Raw genomic sequence first — 19,599 nt, 5'->3', positions numbered from 1 at the left:
AAATAATCAACGAACAACTAAGGTGCCTCAACTACAAGTTGATGCTTTGCATCTCTCTCCCTTCCTGTCTGTCTGTCCCTCTGTCTCTGTTTTCCTCTCTCTCTATGAAAATCCAATTAAGCCCTGGCCAGATGGCTCAGTTTGGAGTGTTGCTCCAGAGTACAAAGGTTGCCAGTTCGAGTCTCTGGTCAGGGTCCCCGATCAGGACACATAACAAAAAACAGCTCAGTGTTCCTCTTTCTCTCTCCTTGTCTCTCTCTCTCTCAAAAAACAACTGCTCAACTGCTCCCAGAGTTCATCTTACTCCTCTCTGCCTCTGTCTGTCCTGGTAACATATGGGGAAAGTGCAGATGACCAGATGAACAGTCTTCAAACTAAGCAAGAAGGCCCCTTAGCTTGTCCTTAATGAAGTATTAGGTATTGAATATAAGTAAGAAATTCTTCCTTTTTTATAAAGCAAATACCTCACAGTCCTGCTTTTATACATCCTTTATTCTTCATTCTCTGTTGCCTCAGAAAGTCAGACATAAACATTATTAAACTCAATTGCATAAATAATTCAAAATATGCATGACCCACGTTAGGGATCCATGTTGCAGTGTTGGAGGTACCAAACACTAGATAATCGAACTGTTTATTTTGCATGTCATTTAGGTATTTGGCACTTATTATAAAAGTACACGTGAACTTTCTAGACAGAATAAGTACTTCCCTACTTCTAAGTTCTTTCTTTTCATATATGTTGAGCACTCACTAAGTACAGATCATTGTGACAGAAGCTGGTCTAGGTACAAAAATGCCGGGTGTCTACATTCATGGCCGGTATTTTGCAAGCAGTGATCACTGTTGGGCCCAGGATTGAAGTCTTCCTAGTGCTTAGAAGGATTTGAGAGGAATACAAGTGCTTGTCAGCTCAGGAATTTTGCATTTTCTCAACCTAGCTAGCCCATTGAATTCCCTTTCTTATTAAGCATCTCTTAATCCAGAATGTCAGAGTATTCTTTTACTTGCTGGTTCTAACAACATATATAGAAGATAGGTCAAAAGAGAATCCCAAAGCTTGATCACTCTTTACTGTACATCTGCACCCCCCTTTCCTAGCACCTTCTTCATGGCCTCTTTGACATCTTTGTTTCTCAGTGTGTATATAAGGGGGTTAACACTGGGAGTGACAATTGTGTAGAACAGAGTAAGGAACTTGCCCTGGTCCTGGGAATAAGTGTTTGCTGGCTGGAGGTACATGTATATGATTGTACCATAGAAGAGAGAGACAACGATCAGGTGGGAACTACAGGTGTTGAAGGCTTTCTTTCTCCCGGCAGCAGACTTGATCCTGAGCACGGCTCGTGCAATGTACCCGTAAGAGATGAGGATGAAGATGAGCGGTGCCAGAATGATAAAGATCGCCAAGGCAAATGCCAGTGCCTCAAGGGTCATGGTATCAACACAGGCCATGCCAATTAGTGCTGGCATCTCACAGAGAAAGTGGTCCACCCGTCTGCGCCCACAGCGGGGGAGCATCAATGTCTGGGGTGCCATTATGAGAGAATTGCCAAAGCCACTCAACCATGCAATGGAAGCCAGCTTCCCACAGAGGTGTGGGTGCATGATGACCATATAGTGCAGGGGTTTGCAGATAGCAACATAGCGGTCATAGGCCATGACAGCCAGGAGGACACACTCCACCCCACCCAGAGCCAGGACAAAGTAGAGCTGGGTGGCACAACCTACATAGCTGATGGTCTTATCTGGACCCCACAGGTTGTAGAGCATCTGAGGGATGGAGCCTGTGGTGAAACACATATCTAAGAATGAGAGGTTGGCCAAAAAGAAATACATTGGTGTGTGCAGCCGGAAATCCAGAACCGAGAGCAAGATGATGGTCATGTTGCCAAGAAGAGTCAGCAGGTAAAAAGTGAGGACAACCACAAAGAGGACCAGCTCCAGGTGGGGACGGTCAGAGAAGCCTACCAGGATGAAATCTTCCAAAGAACTTCTATTGCCCTTTGCCATCATCTGTAACCATATATTCACCTGTTAGGAGAAAGATGAATATCGTGAAAGGTATAGCTATAGTCCCTCAAAATGGATGGTGCTGGGAACTTCCTTGGAAATGTTAGGTGTCCCACCAAGAATTTCAATGGGCATTAGGTAGTCCCTATTTGGTCTGAGGGGTACAGTATTTGGGAGTTTTTCAGACTCCTGGCTGTGATTATTCACCAACCTTTTACATCATTCTTGTCAGACTGGCAGGATGTCAAAAGTTATTAATTATTTTATAAGAAGTAAACATTCAAAATAGTCTACTTAAAAATGTTTTTTAATGAAGAAACATCAAATCTTCTACTAATATGTAACCAATAAATAGGAATAGGGGCTGTGTCTCCACCTTAGAGTACCCAGCTTGCTGTTAGCTGGAATTTCACTTTAAGTGATGTGCCATCAACAATGGGAAACCTAGAATCATATTCAACTCAAGGGAAAAAGTGACCAAGTAAAATCTTAGGAAGAAGATGACCTTGTTACTGTTACACCTACACCTTGATTCCATTCATTCTTCTTATAAAAGCATGACCTGACCATGCCCCCTACCCAACATCCAGTCTCTGATGTAATTATGTTTTATAGCCACATGGTTTATTTTAACCCTGGGATTGGGAGACTTTTCTGAAGTTCAGAATGCTTTCCTATAAAAATGAAAATGATAAAAATAAAAAAACTGCTAGAACTCAATCCCAATGGAACTAATTAATATTTAGTGTTCTTTCAATAGTCTTTCCTCCCTTTTTATTCACGTTTAGTCTCACAAAGGACTTCACTCCCATGAAGTGGATTACTTCATCTATTTATCTCTTATAAACCCATAGAAATGAACGATTTAAAAAATATTTATGATACTTTACACTTTCAATTATTGGGCAGTGTTGTTATGTCTTAGGGGGAGTGTATTATATAAAAGTAAGTTAACCAAGGGCAAAATCCCATTCTGATATTTTTGCATATTTTCCTAAGCAGTTATTAAGAAGTAATAGAGTTTTGCCTGACCTGACCATGGCACAGTGGATAGAGCATCAGCCTGGGATGCTGAGGACTCACGTTTGACACCCTGAGGTTGCCGGCTTGAATGTGGGCTCACCAGCTTGAGTGCGGGCTCTCTAGCTTGAGCGTGGGATCATAGACATGACCCATGGTCACTGGCTTGAGCCCAAAAGTCACTGGCTTGAAGGCCTAGGTCACTGGCTTGGCTGGAGCCCCCTTGTCAAGGTACATATGAGAAAGTATCAATGAACAACTAAGGTGCAGCAACTATGAGTTGATGCTTCTCATCTCTCTCCCTTCCTGTCTCTCTCTCTAAAAAAAAAAAAAAAAAAAAAAAAAAAAAAAAAAAAAAAAAAAAAAAAAAAAAGAAGGAATAGAGTTGTGACTTTCATTAAAAGGGAATGTATTATATCTCTCAGATAATTGGGGCACAAAATAGGGTTCCACTGCTCTATGCCTTAATTAAATCATGTTGTGGCATGCATTGCCAACAACAGTTCTAAGATTTTGTACCTTAATGCTGACACTTATTCGAAATTATAGGACTGTCAAAGTCATCACCAGAAGCTACAACAAGCTTCTCCAGTGATAATGGACACATTGGACAATAACTGGGGGTGGGGATAGACAATCCAGTGACTACAAAACTGAGGACCAACGCTGACAATCGCAAGCATTGCAGCTTTTCCTCCACCTCTTGTAAAGTGGAAATTAAAAAATATATAGTCATTAAGAAAAAACAGATATGTGTGTGTAAGCAAACTGGGAGGGTACACACCAAACTGATGATAGCGAATGTCTCTGGAGGGGAAGTTGATCCCAAGGTTGAGCTAGTCTTCGCAAATATCCATATGTCTAAAAGATCTCAAATCATGAAAGAAAAAATAACAACAGGAATTACAAATCATTGGAATAGTAATGCAGCTAATGTTAACCATTTGACCTGATTTACCTCGTTTCATGCTCAGAGCAGCTCCCGGAGGTCAGCGGTGTCATTACTCAGCAGTACAGAGTGAGCCACTGAGGCCAGAGAGGGAGTGATGAAGACGCTGCCCAGGTCACGTGGCCGGCACGTGGGACCCGCTGGAGTCCCGCGGCTTCACTCCAGAGACCGGTCCGGTAGTCTCGTTCTAACTGTGGTTAGGCAGCACCAGTGATGCCAAATCTGCACGTGGAGAATCCAAATAAATTGCAAAATTCAATCTGCAACTCACTTCTTGTAATTTGTTGCGCAAAGTTAAATATAAAGAGTTCTACTGCTTATAAATTGAATAGGGCAGGTAGCTAATTGCAGTGGTACAGGCAAGACAGACAAACAAGTCACATTTTTATTCAGAAACTGAGAACTTCAGTTAAAATTTGCCTGCCAGGATGTGTTCACATGCGTACTTTGGGCGTAGAAGCTGTCAGAACGTGCTTAGGCCCAGCGTCTATTAATTTTTAGAGAGAGAGGAAGGGAGACAGACAGACACACATACACAATGAAAGAGAGAGAGAGTGAGAGAGAGACATCAACTTGTTCGACTTAGTCATGTTGGTTGATTCTTGTATGTGCCCTAACTGGGATGCAACTTGCAACCTCAGCATGACTGGATGATGCTCTCATCAACTGAGCTACCCAGTCACAATGAGTATTTTATTTTTAAGGTTTTCCAGTTCAGTAGATTCCAATGGTTTTTAAAATCATGTTTTTGGTAAGAACTCCATTAAGTGAGTTCAAAATCTCTCTCCAATTTTCTCATAGAATGAGTGAGATTTAACCACCATCTTTACAACTTGATCAAGCCTACATTAAAGTGAATAACATGTCTAACTGCCCACAGTTCGGCTATAGTCTATGGTTAAAAAAACCCAAACCAAAACCAGATGACTGGAGAGAGGGCTGGATCCCATTTCTTCCTAGCCAGGATCATGAACTCACCAAATTGGACAGCACACTCAGACATGCCATGTCCACAGTTCCTTCTCTTTCTTGAGACTTCACACAAGAGTCCAAGTGAAATGACCATAGTGAAAACCAGGAGAAAAGAAAGATGACATTCAGGAAATCTGTGAGAAAGGTAAAATGATAAAGAGGCAACAGGACCCAGCAAACTGAATCTGGATAGATGAAGAGAGAATGTCGATGAGCAAACAATAGTTATACCACCTGAAGGCCCTGAATACCCATCCCTTTCCCACCCCAGGTAAGGAAGCCAGAGGGTCTCTGATGTACACTTAGCTCAGGGAGCACAGAAGGGCTCCAAGGTTTCAAGTTTGAAAAGAAAGAACTTCTTATGGGTTTCATAGTTGATATAGAATTGGACACTTTTTTTTCTGCCTCCCCCTGTGGAGTAAAACTTTCTTTTCAATAATTCTCTGAACTAATTATCTCTAACAAGGGTTGGGAAGAGCATGAGGTCTCAAAGGAGATATTATTCTTCTGCAACCACACACACACACACACACACACACACACACACACACACACACACACACACACACACTCTACACATTCACCTGAGAGGCAGATACAGAGAGAGCACCAAATCCTCTTCACTGGGTCTCACCAAAACCAAGAGTCAGTACTGAACACTAAGATGCCAAGAGTGGCCGCCTTACCCTTCATTCAGAACAAAACCTAGAACCTATGAAAAATGTGTGAGCATCTGCTCGTGCTGGATTGATTTCCTTGGTGACATGTGTCCTGTGTCCTCTGCTTGGGGCTAGACAGGGCAGAGAAGGGTTGGTCACAGTCCTTCACCCTTTTGTTTACTACAGATGAGTTCTGTGTGCAATTTTAAGGTCCGTGATAACAAAGCTTAACTTGAATATTTTCTTTTTAAGACAGATATATCAAGAGGAGGGTGGATGAAAAAAGAGAGATTAACTTTGACATTTAAAATTAATATAAAAATAACAAAGAGCTCAAAAATATTAAAAATAATCTTATTTCAATTTGCCAAGTTTGATGTAAAATTATTAAGACTATCTCAAGAAAGTTACTATGTATCTGAATGACAAATGACTCCGGCTGGCATTAGAATAAATCAACAGGTTTTGGTTACTAAGAAAGAAAGAAAAACAGTATGCTTGTGCTCCTTCACTTCACTATCTGTTACAGTCCTAGGTGAATAAGGTAGAAATGGAGACATCTTGAAAGCATATTTTCTATACCTACCTGTCAAAGACTTCTAAGGGAGATGAATGTCACATTTCATCTCTATAACCAGAAATTTTAGTTGATACAGAGGAGATAATACATATAAATGCATTTTGTACATTTAAAATATTATTTAGGTTTTAATAACCATTATTATTAATATCTTATGGATGATTAACTTCAGTGGCCATTTCTAAGTACTTTTGTTAAGTAGAAACAAATTATATTGGGTCATTACCATGTCAAGTGTTGTGTTTTAAATATAAACATTATTATTAAAGTCATATATTATAATTTTAACACTAATTAATTTTGTGAAGATCAAAGATGAATAGAAAAACTGATACTTTCATCTTCATTAATTTGTAAACAAATGGCATATATGATTTTTACTTGTCAACAGAAACACAAATATGTAGATGAGCAATTGAAATTAGTCAATATTAATTCTGTATTCCACCAAAACTCCTGGCACAATTAGAGGAGCCATTCCCCTGAGAATCGCTTTTTATACTTAAATTATTAACTTAATACATCTCAACTCAATACTTTCTCATGGAAACTAGGGAGAACTACCTGGAGAATTTTATGCTTTCAAGAATTTCCTACGTGAGATAATGAGTCTCCCGAGAAATAAGGGGGATTTGTGAGGGTAGTTAACTCAATGGGGGAGGTAAAATTCTTAGCCAAAAAAGACATTTCAGAAGCAATATTTAAATTTTTATGCCACCTGACTTTTAGTCACACCCTAAACCTACCTGTAATCCATCACAAATACACTTAAACTTGTAATTGATGGCAATATTAAAGTTCTGGGAAGCTTTTTTTTCCATAAAATAAAATAATACAGTTCAAGGATTATCAGTGATTATGAGAGATGCCTCCCAGCACATTACCATATGACTTAATAAGTTGTAATATGGCATCATGGAATGCTATCAGAGAAAGAAATCAAGTCTGTAAGTTTGTCAGTCATTTTTCCCATCAAGTGCAATTATATACTGCTCACAAAAATTAGGGGATCAGGGAACGTGCAGCTACTCCAGTACTTTCAGTCTCTTGTATAGTGCATTTTCACCAATGGAGTTAAAGTTGGTTTTGCATCTCATTTGCTAACTGAACACATTTGTTTGCCTTGTTGTTTGCTTTTCTGATATTCTTGTTCAATTAAAAAATATCAAATGCTTCTCTTTTTTTTATCACTTCATATTCATTTTGAAATACCCCCTAATTTTTGTGAGCAATCTATTTAAACACATTCTCTTTTATTACAATTTAGCCTAATTTGTATCATTAGCTTTTGTGGAAGTGTACAACCAATTATTTATAAAACTTTTTATCATGGCTCTGGCTGGTTGGCTCAGTGGATAGAACATTGATCAGGCATGCTCACATCCCTAGTCCAGGCACACATGAGAGTGACCATCTGCTTCTCTTCTTCCTCTCCCCCTTCTCTCTCTCCTCTCCTCCTGCAGCCAGTGCCTTGATTGGTCCAAGTGTTGGACTCAGGCACTGAGGGTAGCTCAGCTGATTCGAGCATTGGCCCCAGACTGGGGTTGCCAGCTGGATCCCAGTTGGGCCACATGTGGGAGTCTGTCTATCTTCTCTTCTCTAACTTAAAAAAAAACAAAAAACTTTTATCACATGTATATATATATATTCATAAGATTTGATGTCAAAGATCCATCACACTTTGAACTTTACTTTTCTTTTCTTCTTTTTAAAAATAGCTTTTTTTTATAAGTGAGAAGAGAGGAGATAGACAGACTCCTGCATGCACCCTGACTGAGATCCATCTGGTAACCCCCATCTGAGGCTGATGCTCAGACCAGCTGAGTAATCCTCAGTGCCTGAGGCCAATGGCCACTGGAGAGGGAGAGGAAGAGAAGCAGATGTGTGCCCTGACTGAGGATAGAACCTGGATGTCCAGATGCCAGGCTGATGTTCTATCCACTGACAAAACCTGCCAGGGCCAAATTATTATTATCTTTTTCATTGATTTTAGTGAGAAAGAAAGGGAGAGAGAGAGAGAGAGAGAGAGAGAGAGAGAGAGACAATCAGTTCCCATTGGGATGATGCTCTAACCAAATGAGCTATCTGGCCAGGGCTCCAAGTGTCTCTTAAGGTCATCTTTCACTTTGTTGTAAATGGAGCCTGTAAAGACAGAAGCCAGCTCCAGGGCCACCATCACAGCAGCCCGGCTATTGCAGGTTCTCATTGGATTCGGACAGTAGGCAAAGAAACAACGGAGCCACAAACTGGTGGGCCATAGTTTTTTTTTTTTTTTTATTTTTTTTTTTTTTTTTTTTTTGTTTTTTTTTTTTTTTTTTTTAATTTAATTTTATTTTATTTATTTTTAATGGGGTGACATCAGTAAATCAAGATACATATATTCAAAGACAACATGTCCAGGTTATCTTAAAGTTCAATTATGTTGCATACCCATCACCCAAAGTCAGATTGACCTGTCACCCTCTATCTAGTTCTCTCTGTGCCCCTCCCCCTCCCCCTTCCCTCTCCCTCTCCTCCCTCCCCCCCGTAACCACCACACTCTTATCAATGTCTCTTGGTTTCACTTTTATGTCCCATCTATGTATGGAAAAATGCAGTTCCTGGTTTTTTCTGATTTACTTATTTCACTCCGTATAATGTTGTCAAGGTCCCACCAATTTGCTATAAATGATCCGATGTCATCATTTCTTATGGCTGAGTAGTATTCCATGGTGTATATGTGCCACATCTTCTTTATCCAGTCATCTATTGATGGGCTTTTTGGTTGTTTCCATGTCCTGGCCACTGTGAACAATGCTGCAATGAACATGGGGCTGCATGTGTCTTTACAAGTCAATGTTTCTGAGTTTTGGGGGTATATACCCAGTAGAGGGATTGCTGGGTCATAAGGTAGTTCTATTTTCAGTTTTTTGAGGAACCACCATACTTTCTTCCATAATGGTTGTACTACTTTACATTCCCACCAACAGTGGATGAGGGTTCCTTTTTCTCCACAACCTCTCCAACATTTGCTATTACCTGTCTTGTTAATAATAGCTAATCTAACAGGTGTGAGGTGGTATCTCATTGCAGTTTTGATTTGCATTTCTCTAATAACTAAAGAAGATGAGCATCTTTTCATATATCTGTTGGCCATCTGTATTTCTTCCTGGGAGAAGTGTCTGTTCATATCCTCTTCCCATTTTTTTATTGGATTGTTTGTTTGTTTGTCGTTGAGTTTTATGAGTTCTTTGTATATTTTGGATATTAGGCCCTTATCTGAGCAGGTGCTTAAAAATATCATTTCCCAATTAGTTGGCTGTCTGTTTATCTTGTTATCAATTTCTCTTGCTGAACAAAAACTTCTTAGTCTGATGTAGTCCCATTCATTAATTTTTGCTTTCACTTCTCTTGCCTGTGGAGTCAAATTCATAAAATGCTCTTTAAAGCCCAGGTCCATGAGTTTGGTACCTATGTCTTCTTCTATGTACTTTATTGTTTCAGGTCTTATGTTTAGATCTTTGATCCATTTTGAGTTAATTTTAGTACAGGGGGACAAACTGTAGTCCAGCTTCATTCTTTTGCATGTGGCTTTCCAGTTTTCCCAGCACCATTTGTTGAAGAGGCTTTCTTTTCTCCATTGTGTGTTGTTGGCCCCTTTGTCAAAAATTATTTGACTATATATATGTGATTTTATTTCTGGGCTTTCTATTCTGTTCCATTGGTCCGAGTGTCTATTTTTATGCCAATACCATGCTGTTTTGATTGTCGTGGCCCTATAATAGAGTTTGAAGTCAGGTATTGTAATGCCCCCAGCTTCGTTCTTTTTCTTTAGGATTGCTTTGGCTATTCGGGGCTTTTTATAGTTCCATATAAATCTGATGATTTTTTGCTCCATTTCTTTAAAAAATGTCATTGGAATTTTGATGGGAATTGCATTAAATTTGAATATAGCTTTGGGTAATATGGCCATCTTAATTATATTTATTCTACCTAACCAAGAACAAGGAATATTCTTCCATCTCATAATGTCTTTTTCGATTTCCCTTAACAATGGTTTATAGTTTTCATTGTATAAGTCTTTTACATTCTTTGTTATGTTTATTCCTAGGTATTTTATTTTTTTTGTTGCAATCGTGAAGGGGATTATTCTTTTGAGTTCATTCTCAAATGTTTCATTGTTGGCATATAGAAAGGCTGTTGACTTCTGTATGTTGATTTTGTATCCTGCGACCTTACTGTATTGGCTTATTTTTTCTAGAAGTATTTTTGTGGATTCTTTGGGGTTTTCGATGTATAGGACCATATCATCTGCAAAAAGTGATAACTTTACTTCTTCTTTTCCGATATGGATGCCTTTTATTTCTTTGTCTTGTCTGATTGCTGTGGCAGGAACCTCTAGTACCACATTAAATAAGAGTGGAGAGAGTGGACAACCCTGTCTTGTTCCTGATTTAAGGGGGAAAGCCTTCAGTTTTGTGCCATTTAGTATGATGTTAGCTGATGGTTTATCATATATGGCCTTTATCATGTTGAGATATTTTCCTTTCTATACCCATTTTGTTGAGAGTCTTAAACATAAAATTGTGTTGTATTTTATCAAAAGCCTTTTCTGCATCTATTGATAATATCATGTGATTCTTGTTCTTTGTTTTGTTGATATGGTGTATTATGTTGACCGTTTTACGTATGTTGAACCATCCTTGAGATTCTGGGATGAATCCCACTTGATCATGATGTATTATTTTTTTAATATGTTGTTGTATTCGATTTGCTAGTATTTTGTTTAGTATTTTAGCATCTGTATTCATTAGAGATATTGGTCTGTAGTTTTCTTTTTTTGTGCCATCCTTGCCTGGTTTTGGTATAAGGGTTATGTTTGCCTCATAAAATGTGTTTGGAAGTATTGCTTCTTCTTCAATTTTTTGGAAGACTTTCTGTAGAATAGGAACCAAGTCTTCTTTGAAGGTTTGATAAAATTCGCTGGTATAGCCGTCTGGGCCTGGACTTTTATTTTTGGGGAGGTTTTTTATGTTTTTTTCTATTTCTTCTCTACTAATAGGTCTGTTTAGGCTTTCTGCTTCTTCATGACTCAGTCTAGGAAGGTTGTATTGTTCTAGGAATTTATCCATTTCTTCTAGGTTGTTGAATTTAGTGGCATAAAGTTTTTCATAGTATTCTACAATAATTCTTTGTATATCTACGATGTCTGTGGTGATTTCTCCTCTTTCATTTTGGATTTTGTTTATATGAGTTCTTTCTCTTTTTTCCTTGGTAAGTCTTGCCAAGGGTTTGTCAATTTTGTTGATTTTTTCAAAGAACCAGCTCCTTGTTCTATTAATTTTTTCAATAGTTTTCCTGTTCTCTATTTCATTTATTTCTGCTCTGATTTTTATTATCTCTTTTCTTCGGCTGGTTTTGGGTTGTCTTTGTTCTTCATTTTCTAGTTCCTTAAGGTGTGAAGTTAAGTGGTTTACTTCGGCTCTCTCTTGTTTGTTCATATATGCCTGAAGTGATATGAACTTCCCTCTTATCACAGCTTTTGCTGCGTCCCATAGATTCTGATATGTCGTATTATCATTTTCATTTGTCTGTATATATCTTTTGATCTCTGCACTTATTTCTTCTTTGACCCATTCATTCTTTAAAAGTATGTTGTTTAGTTTCCACATTTTTGTGGGATTTTCCCCCTCTTTTTTGCTGTTGAATTCTAGTTTCAAGGCTTTATGATCAGAAAATATGCTTGGTACAACTTCAATTTTTCTGAATTTGCTGATGTTGTTTTTGTGGCCCAACATATGGTCAATTCTTGAGAATGATCCATGTACACTGGAGAAAAATGTATACTCAGTCACTTTGGGATGAACATATCCAGGTGCTCTAGTGTTTTGTTTAAGGCCACTATGTCTTTGTTGATTTTCTGTTTGGATGACCGATCTAGAGCCGTCAGCGGTGTATTGAGGTCTCCAAGTATGATTGTATTTTTGTCAGTTTTTGTTTTAAGGTCAATAAGTAGCTGTCTTATATATTTTGGTGCTCCTTGGTTTGGTGCATATATATTAAGAATTGTTATGTCTTCTTGATTCAGTGTCCCCTTAGCCATTATGAAATGGCCATTTTTGTCTCTGAGTACTTTTGCTGTCTTGTAGTCAGCTTTATCAGAAATGAGTATTGCTACGCCTGCTTTTTTGTGGATGTTATTTGCTTGGAGTATTGTTTTCCAGCCTTTCACTTTGAATTTGTTTTTATCCTTGTTACTTAGATGAGTTTCTTGTAGGCAGCATACAGTTGGATTTTCTTTTTTGATCCATTCGGCTACTCTGTGCCTTTTTATTGGTGAGTTTAATCCGTTTACATTTAGTGTAATTATTGACACTTGTGAGATCCTCATTGCCATTTTATATATTGCTTTCTGTTAGTTTTGTGCCTTGTTTGATTCTTCTCTTTCATTTTTTTATCTTTTGTTTTTATTTGGTTGTGTTCCATACATCTTTCCTCTGTTGCTATCTTTTTTAAATCATGTGCTTCTGTGGTGGTTTTTTCAATGATGGTTACCCTTAAGTACTGAAAAGGGTTCCTACCCTGTTCATTGTAGTGCACTATTTTGTGAGTACTTTTGCGCTCCATCGCCCTTTGCTACTGTTAATCTTCATCCTCTCCCCCCTTTCTTATTGTTGTCACAGTTTAAAGTTGGTTTTGTTATGTTCTTCTTGGAGCTTTTACTTGTGGCTTTGTTGTTGTTGTTTTTTTATTCTTTGTATCTGATTGGAGAACCCCCTTTAGTATTTCCTGGAGTGGGGGTTTTCTGGTGATAAATTCTCTCATCTTTTCTATATCTGTGAATGTTTTTATTTCTCCTTCATATTTGAAGGATAACTTTGATGGGTATAGTATTCGTGGCTGAAAGTTCCTCTCTTTCAAGACTTTAAATATTGGGGTCCACTCTCTTCTAGCTTGTAGAGTTTCTGTTGAGAAATCTGATGATAATCTAATGGGCCTTCCTTTATATGTTGTATTCTTCTTTTCCCTGGCTGCCTTGAGAATTTTTTCTTTGCAGTTGGTTTGTGCCAATTTTATTATGATGTGCCTTGAAGTAGGTTTGTTGGGGTTAAGAAAACTTGGAGTTCTGTTTGCTTCTAGAATTTGAGGTTTTAGTTCTTTCCACAGGCTTGGGAAGTTCTCATCTATTATTTGTTTGAGTATGTTCTCCATTCCATTTTCTCTCTCTTCTCCCTCTGATATACCTATTATTCTTATGTTATTCTTTTTGATGGAGTCAGATAATTCCTGTAGGGCTATCTCATTTTTTTTAATTTTTAAATCTCTTTCTTCTTCTCTTTGTTGAGCCTCAAGTTGCTTGTCTTCTATTTCGCTAATCCTCTCTTCTATCTGGCCTGTTCTATTAGCTAAGCTTGTTACCTCATTTTTCAGCTCATGAATTGAGTTTTTCATCTCTGATTGATTTGTTTTTATAGTTTCAATTTCCTTGGAGATATACTCTTTGTGTTCATCGAGTTGTTTTCTGAGCTCCCTAAATTGCCTTTCTGTGTTTTCTTGTATATCTCTGAGTATTTTTAGGATTTCTATTTTAAATTCTCTGTCGTTTAACTCCAAGGTTTCCAATATCTTAAATTTTTTCTCCATAGATTTTTCCTCATCTCTCTGTGTTACCTCTCTTTCTTTTGTATCCATGATAATCGATTTTCTCTTCTTTAATGGCATCTGAGGGTGGTTTTCTTGATAGTATTAATGAGATTTTAAAAGGAATAAAAGGATAAAAAAATAAAAATAAAAATAAAAAATTGCGTGTTTTTTTTTTTTTTTAAAGATTAATCTTTAAATAAAGAAAAATAAAATAAGATAAAAATTTGAGGAAAAAAAAGGAATAATTCCTTCCCCTCCTTTTTTTCCTCTCCTCTCCTCTCCCCTCTTTTTTGAGAAAATCTTGTGATGAACTGTGAATTATATTGTACTAGATAGAACAAACAATACCTGTGGCGGAGGGCCTGAATTGGGGAGAAGTAATATAGGGGTAAAGGAAAAAGACAAAAAAGAAAAAAAATAAAAGAAAAGAAAAAAATATTTATATGTAAAAAAGGGGGAGGAGCAGTATAGACCCACAAAAAGCAAATTGGGAAAAAATTTGGGTCAAGAATAAAATGCTTTGCTTTTAGGTGTTGGCTGACTCAGAGTTATGATGAGAGGAATAAGAGGGAAACAGGAAAAAGGGGTGGAAAATTAAAAAATTACTATTGTATTTAGTGGAACAAGAACTAGATAGAATGGAGAGCCAGGGATGGTAGCACTTCTAATGTGTTAAAAAGGTGAAGTAAAAACCATCCAAAATGTCACAAACTTAAGTTTGAGTCCCAGATAAGATAATTTGTTCGTTATTGAGGTTTGAATGAGAGAAGATGTAAAGGAGAGAGGAAGAGGCTAATATAGAGGGAGAAAAGAGAGAGAGAGAGAGAGAGAGAGAAAAGATGGAACCACTTAAAGAAGAAAAAAGAAAAAGGAGGAGAGAGAAAGAGAGAGAGTTAGGGGTTTTGGATTGCAACCCTCATAGAGAGGAAGGAGAAGGAAAGAAAAGATAATGGGAGATGTAACACTTATGGGTAGTGTAGTTCAAAGAGAGGCGAGAGTAAGACTGAAAGAGAATTAAATGACCAAATTGGAGTAAAAAAAAAGAAATCAAGTATAAAGAAAAGAGACACAGACAAACAAATATAATAAAATGGGATAGGTTATAAAGTCTGCAGATTATTCTTGATTTTGAGAGGTTGTCGTCTTGCTTTTTCTTTTTTGTCTTTCTGGTCGGTGACTTTGTACCCCGGGTTCTGCCCCTGTGGCACGCTCTGGAAGAGGTTTGCAGTTGGTAATTCTCTATGGTGATGTCATGTATTGGGCTTCAGTCTCGTTGGCAGTTGAGGCTTATTAGTGTTTATAGGCTCCAACAGTGAGAGGATCTCTCACTGTGAGAGTGTTCCTGGAGCCTCTCTTCTAGACTATTCCTTCCACAATTAGAAGCCTGGTAATCCAGCTATGGGGTTGCTGCTGCCTCTGCCTGGATAGTAAGAGTCTCAAAGAGCAGGCAACTCCCCACTCTATTCCCACTCAGCACAGGGCTCTGAGTAAGGCTCAGTCAGTCAGAGCTGCTAGCATAATCAGGCGTGGCTTCCTCCCACTCAAAGACCTCTGGTTCTGCCCCTCTGTGGGATAACTCGAGTGCCCACTCCTGAGGCGTTCGGTGGAATCTCTTGCCCACTCTCCGTGCGCACCCACCAGGATGTCAGACCAGACAGGTCATACTTCGAGTGAAATCCCTACCCACACGGAGAAGATCGAGCTTTGGAATTGGCTTTCGCTCTATCCCCGTGCGGCTTTCCCAGGGGGCTAGGGCTGCCTGAGATTCCGTTCCTGGCCCGCTCACAGACCTCTGACTCTGCTCCTCTGAGGGAAAACACGGGCGCCCACCCCTGAGGAGTTCGGAGGAATCTCCTGCACACTCTCCGTGCGTGGGCGCTGACCCTGATTCTGAGTCTCAGACGGGACGTCTTTCACTCTGAGAAAGCCCTCCTCCCACACAGAAAAGTTACTGGTTTGGAATTGGCTTTCGCTCTGTCCCCGTGCGGCTTTCCCAAGGCGCTGGGGCTTCCGCTCCTGGCCCGCTCGCAGACCTCTGATTCTGCTCCTCTGAGGGAAAACACGGGCGCCCACCCCTGAGGAGTTTGGAGGAATCTCCTGCACACTCTCCGTGCGTGGGCACTGACCCGATTCTGAGTCTCAGACAGGACGTCTTTCACTCTGAGAAAGCCCTCCTCCCACACAGAAAAGTTATTGGGTTGGAATTGGTTTTCGCTCTGTCCCCGTGCGGCTTTCCCAAGGCGCTGGGGCTTCCGCTCCTGGCCCGCTTACTGGCCTCTGACTCTGCTCCTCTGAGGGAAAACACGAGCGCCCACCCCTGAGGAGTTCGGAGGAATCTCCTGCACACTCTCTGTGCGTGGGCGCTGACCCGATTCTGAGTCTCAGGCGGGACGGAGAAATCCCTCCTCCCACACAGAAAAGTTTCGCCTTTGGAGTTGGCTCCAGCTCCCTCCCTGTGCCCGGTCCCCTCAGGGCGCTGGGGCTCCTAGGAGATGCTGCTTTTAGCCCTCACAGAGGCCTCTGACTCTGCTTCTCTGTGGGTTAGCACGGGCTGCGCCCACCCCTGAAGTGTTTGTGGGAATCTCTTGCCCACTAACCCCGCGCGCGCCAGCCAGGAGATGTGGAAAATGGCTGTCCCACTTGTCTTTCTTTGTCTGGGTTTGGCGCGCGTGTTAGCTTGAATTGCCCAGGTTTTTCCACGGCTTGGATCTCCGTGCCACAGCCTGGTTTGGCTGTTTGTACTGCAGTCTGGACCTATTTACTCCCTATGCCCGCCTTAGTTTCTATATTCTCAGTTCTCAGTGAAAGCCATCCTGTTTGGATTAGAGAGGAAGGCGGAGCATTTCTTACTCCTTATTTCCCCCGGGGTTTGACCATATATTTAGCCAATCTTTCGCTCGATCCTACCTTCGGGTGTGTTGTGAAGCATCTGAAGACTCCAAGGATAGGTTTTTCTGTTTCTGGTTGAAGAACTTGTTGAGTTTATGGGGAGATTTTCGGTATCGCTTCCTACCGCGCCATCACTGTCGGGCCATAGTTTTTAATCCTAGCTTGCACCCGGCGGGCAAGTAAAAAATACACACTGGGCTCCAAAACCCAGTCACATTCAGTGCTCACAAAGCCACTGACTTATCCGAGTTTCCTAGAATCAAAGGTTTCTAGCTCACCAGCCTTATTCTCCTCAGTTCCCCATCTCCTTCCTTATCCCAGATACAAACTCTGCACAGACTGGCATCTCACTCAGCACTCTGCCATCTTGGTTGCTTCTCCTGGCCTACTCCATGTGGCTTCCTTCTGCTTTCTCCTCTAATGATGATCTCAGGAACCAAGAGGGCAAACTCCCGTTTTGCCCCCACTTTATACTGTAGAAAACCAAAATCCCTTAATCCAATATACAAAATAGGGTAGTCTCTAATACAAAGTCACTTCTCTGAGGCATGATTGGATTGTACTGCCCCAAAGGGTGGGAAAGGCTTAATCCCAAAACCAAGCCCCAGGCTGCAAGGATTCTCAACACACATTAATATCACCTGGGCGATGGCCTCCATCTTTAACAAAGTGAGCATAATACATTTTATCTGCCCAACAGAGCCTCTCTAAAACATAGGTGTTACCATCTGTAAAGCCAGTAGCCGCGGCCACCATCACAGCTGCCTGGCCCATGCAGGTTAGCATTTGATTCGGACAGACGGTAATGAAACAAGGGAGCCAAGAACTGGTGGGCCATTAGCTTTAATCCTAGCTCGCACCTGGGGGCAAGAAATACACACAGTGGGAAAACACTTCCCTTTCTATTCAGGGCTCCCAAAGCCACTGACTTATCCAAGTTTCCCTAGGATCAAAGGTTTCTACCTCACCAGCCTTATTCACCTCTGTTCCCCATCTCCTTCTCTCTGCACAAACTGGCTTCTCCTTCAGAGCTCCACCATCTTGGCCGCTTCTCCTCTCCTCCACGTGGCCCTTATCTGCTCTCCACCAGCATGGTCTGCTCCTAGAACATAATCACTCTTCCCCAGAATAACATAATCTCTTTTAAAACCTTTTGGAGTGAAAGCCCTCCCCCAACACACATTAATATTATCATGCCTATCCCAAGCAAGAGGGGCAACTAATATTATCACCAGGGTGATGGGTTTCCATGTGGGCAGCACCATCTTTAACAAAGTGAGCAGAATATATTTCATCTGCCCAACACCATCCCATACTTTAAGTCCTTGACTGAGCCTGCTTGCCTAAAGAAATACCTGTTTTCCTTATTATTGAGACTGTAGGAATCAACCTACATTTCCAGTTCTACCTAAAGAAGCTTCTATTTACTTTATACTCTTAATGCACTAAACTACTCACTATAAACGATGAAAAACTGAATATTCTCTGGAAAATAATTAGACTAAAGGGGAAGGCAAGTAGCTGTTGAAAAGAGAATGTCTCAAATTCCCGCTCAGAAAAACTCATGCAAGCTTAAAAACCAGAAAGCCTCATTTACTATCACTGCAGGGAAAATTACTTAGAAGCATTTTTATGAAGGTAAATAAGGTAAGAAATATTAAAGATCTATATTAAGTATTAAATATCCTGACATAAAGTGGACCTTTCCTAATTGTGACTTTTGCTACCTGTATGTCTCCTTGCTTACAGTGTTCTCTCAGATGGGAATGTTTATTTTATTAAAAACAATACTAAAATGATCAAGGCTCAGTTCAAATAGTTTTCTGGGAAAACACTCTTTTTTTACAGTTGGCTGTTCTTTCATCTGGATTCCAGAAGCTCTTTTTTAAATTTATTTTTTGAGAAAGTCAGATAGGAACAGATAAGAAGGGAAAGAGATGAAAGCATCAATTCTTCGTTGCAGCTCCTTAGTTGTTCAGTGATTGCTTTCTCATATGTGCCTTGACCAGGCCGGGGGTGGGTGTGGGTGGGTGTCCTACAGCAGAGCCAGTGACCCCTTTCTCAAGCCAGAGACCTTGGGCTTCAAGCCAGTGACCTCTGGGCTCAAGCTGGAGACCTTGGGGTTTTTTTTTTTTTTTTCTTTTTTTTTTTTCTGAAGCTGGAAATAGGGAGAGACAGTCAGACAGACTCCCGCATGCGCCCGACCGGGATCCACCCGGCACGCCCACCAGGGGCGACGCTCTGCCCACCAGGGGGCGATGCTCTGCCCATCCTGGGCGTCGCCATGTTGCGACCAGAGCCACTCTAGCGCCTGAGGCAGAGGCCACAGAGCCATCCCCAGCGCCCGGGCCATCTTTGCTCCAATGGAGCCTTGGCTGCGGGAGGGGAAGAGAGAGACAGAGAGGAAAGCTCGGCGGAGGGGTGGAGAAGCAAATGGGCGCTTCTCCTGTGTGCCCTGGCCGGGAATCGAACCCGGGTCCTCCGCACGCTAGGCCGACGCTCTACCGCTGAGCCAACCGGCCAGGGCGACCTTGGGGTTTTGAAACCAGGCCTGCGAGCCTGGGCCTTCCAAGCCCAACGCTCTATCCACTGCACTACCACCTGGTCAGGTCAGATGCTCTTTATCTACATTCTATATTGTATTTTAGTTTCTTTTAAAGAAAAATTAAAGAGGTGAATTATGATTAAGAGAATACAATGTACATTTAGAGAAAGGAGTAGGGGAGATTTAGAGTTTAGCAAAAATGACAGAACTGAAATGCTAATTGTGGTTGGTGTGTGAGTGGATGTGGTGAGGAGGGTGGATAATAGGAAAGGGAAGAGAAAGAAGCCCTTAATGTGACCGACCTAAAGGGTATCACAAAGAAACCCGTTTGGTGGAAGATAGTGCCGCT

General features: G+C 40.6%; 1 protein-coding gene across 1 annotated transcript; it reads right to left on the bottom strand.

Annotated features, from left to right (window-relative positions):
- Window positions 1–610: 610 nt before the first annotated feature.
- On the bottom strand, window positions 611–4,082 carry LOC136383544 (putative olfactory receptor 2W6). The gene is made up of 2 exons (XM_066353537.1): window positions 3,992–4,082; window positions 611–2,034 (listed from the first exon to the last, which is right to left on the bottom strand). The coding sequence occupies exon 2, from the start codon at window positions 2,014–2,016 to the stop codon at window positions 1,072–1,074; it is 945 nt and encodes a 314-aa protein (XP_066209634.1). The 5' UTR covers window positions 2,017–2,034; window positions 3,992–4,082; the 3' UTR covers window positions 611–1,071.
- Window positions 4,083–19,599: the final 15,517 nt, after the last annotated feature.

Source organism: Saccopteryx leptura, chromosome 11, assembly GCF_036850995.1.
Source record: "Saccopteryx leptura isolate mSacLep1 chromosome 11, mSacLep1_pri_phased_curated, whole genome shotgun sequence".
In the NCBI taxonomy this organism is placed as follows: domain Eukaryota; kingdom Metazoa; phylum Chordata; class Mammalia; order Chiroptera; family Emballonuridae; genus Saccopteryx; species Saccopteryx leptura.
Note: the sequence above shows the minus strand (reverse complement) of the source record. Positions and strands in the feature narration are given on the sequence as shown.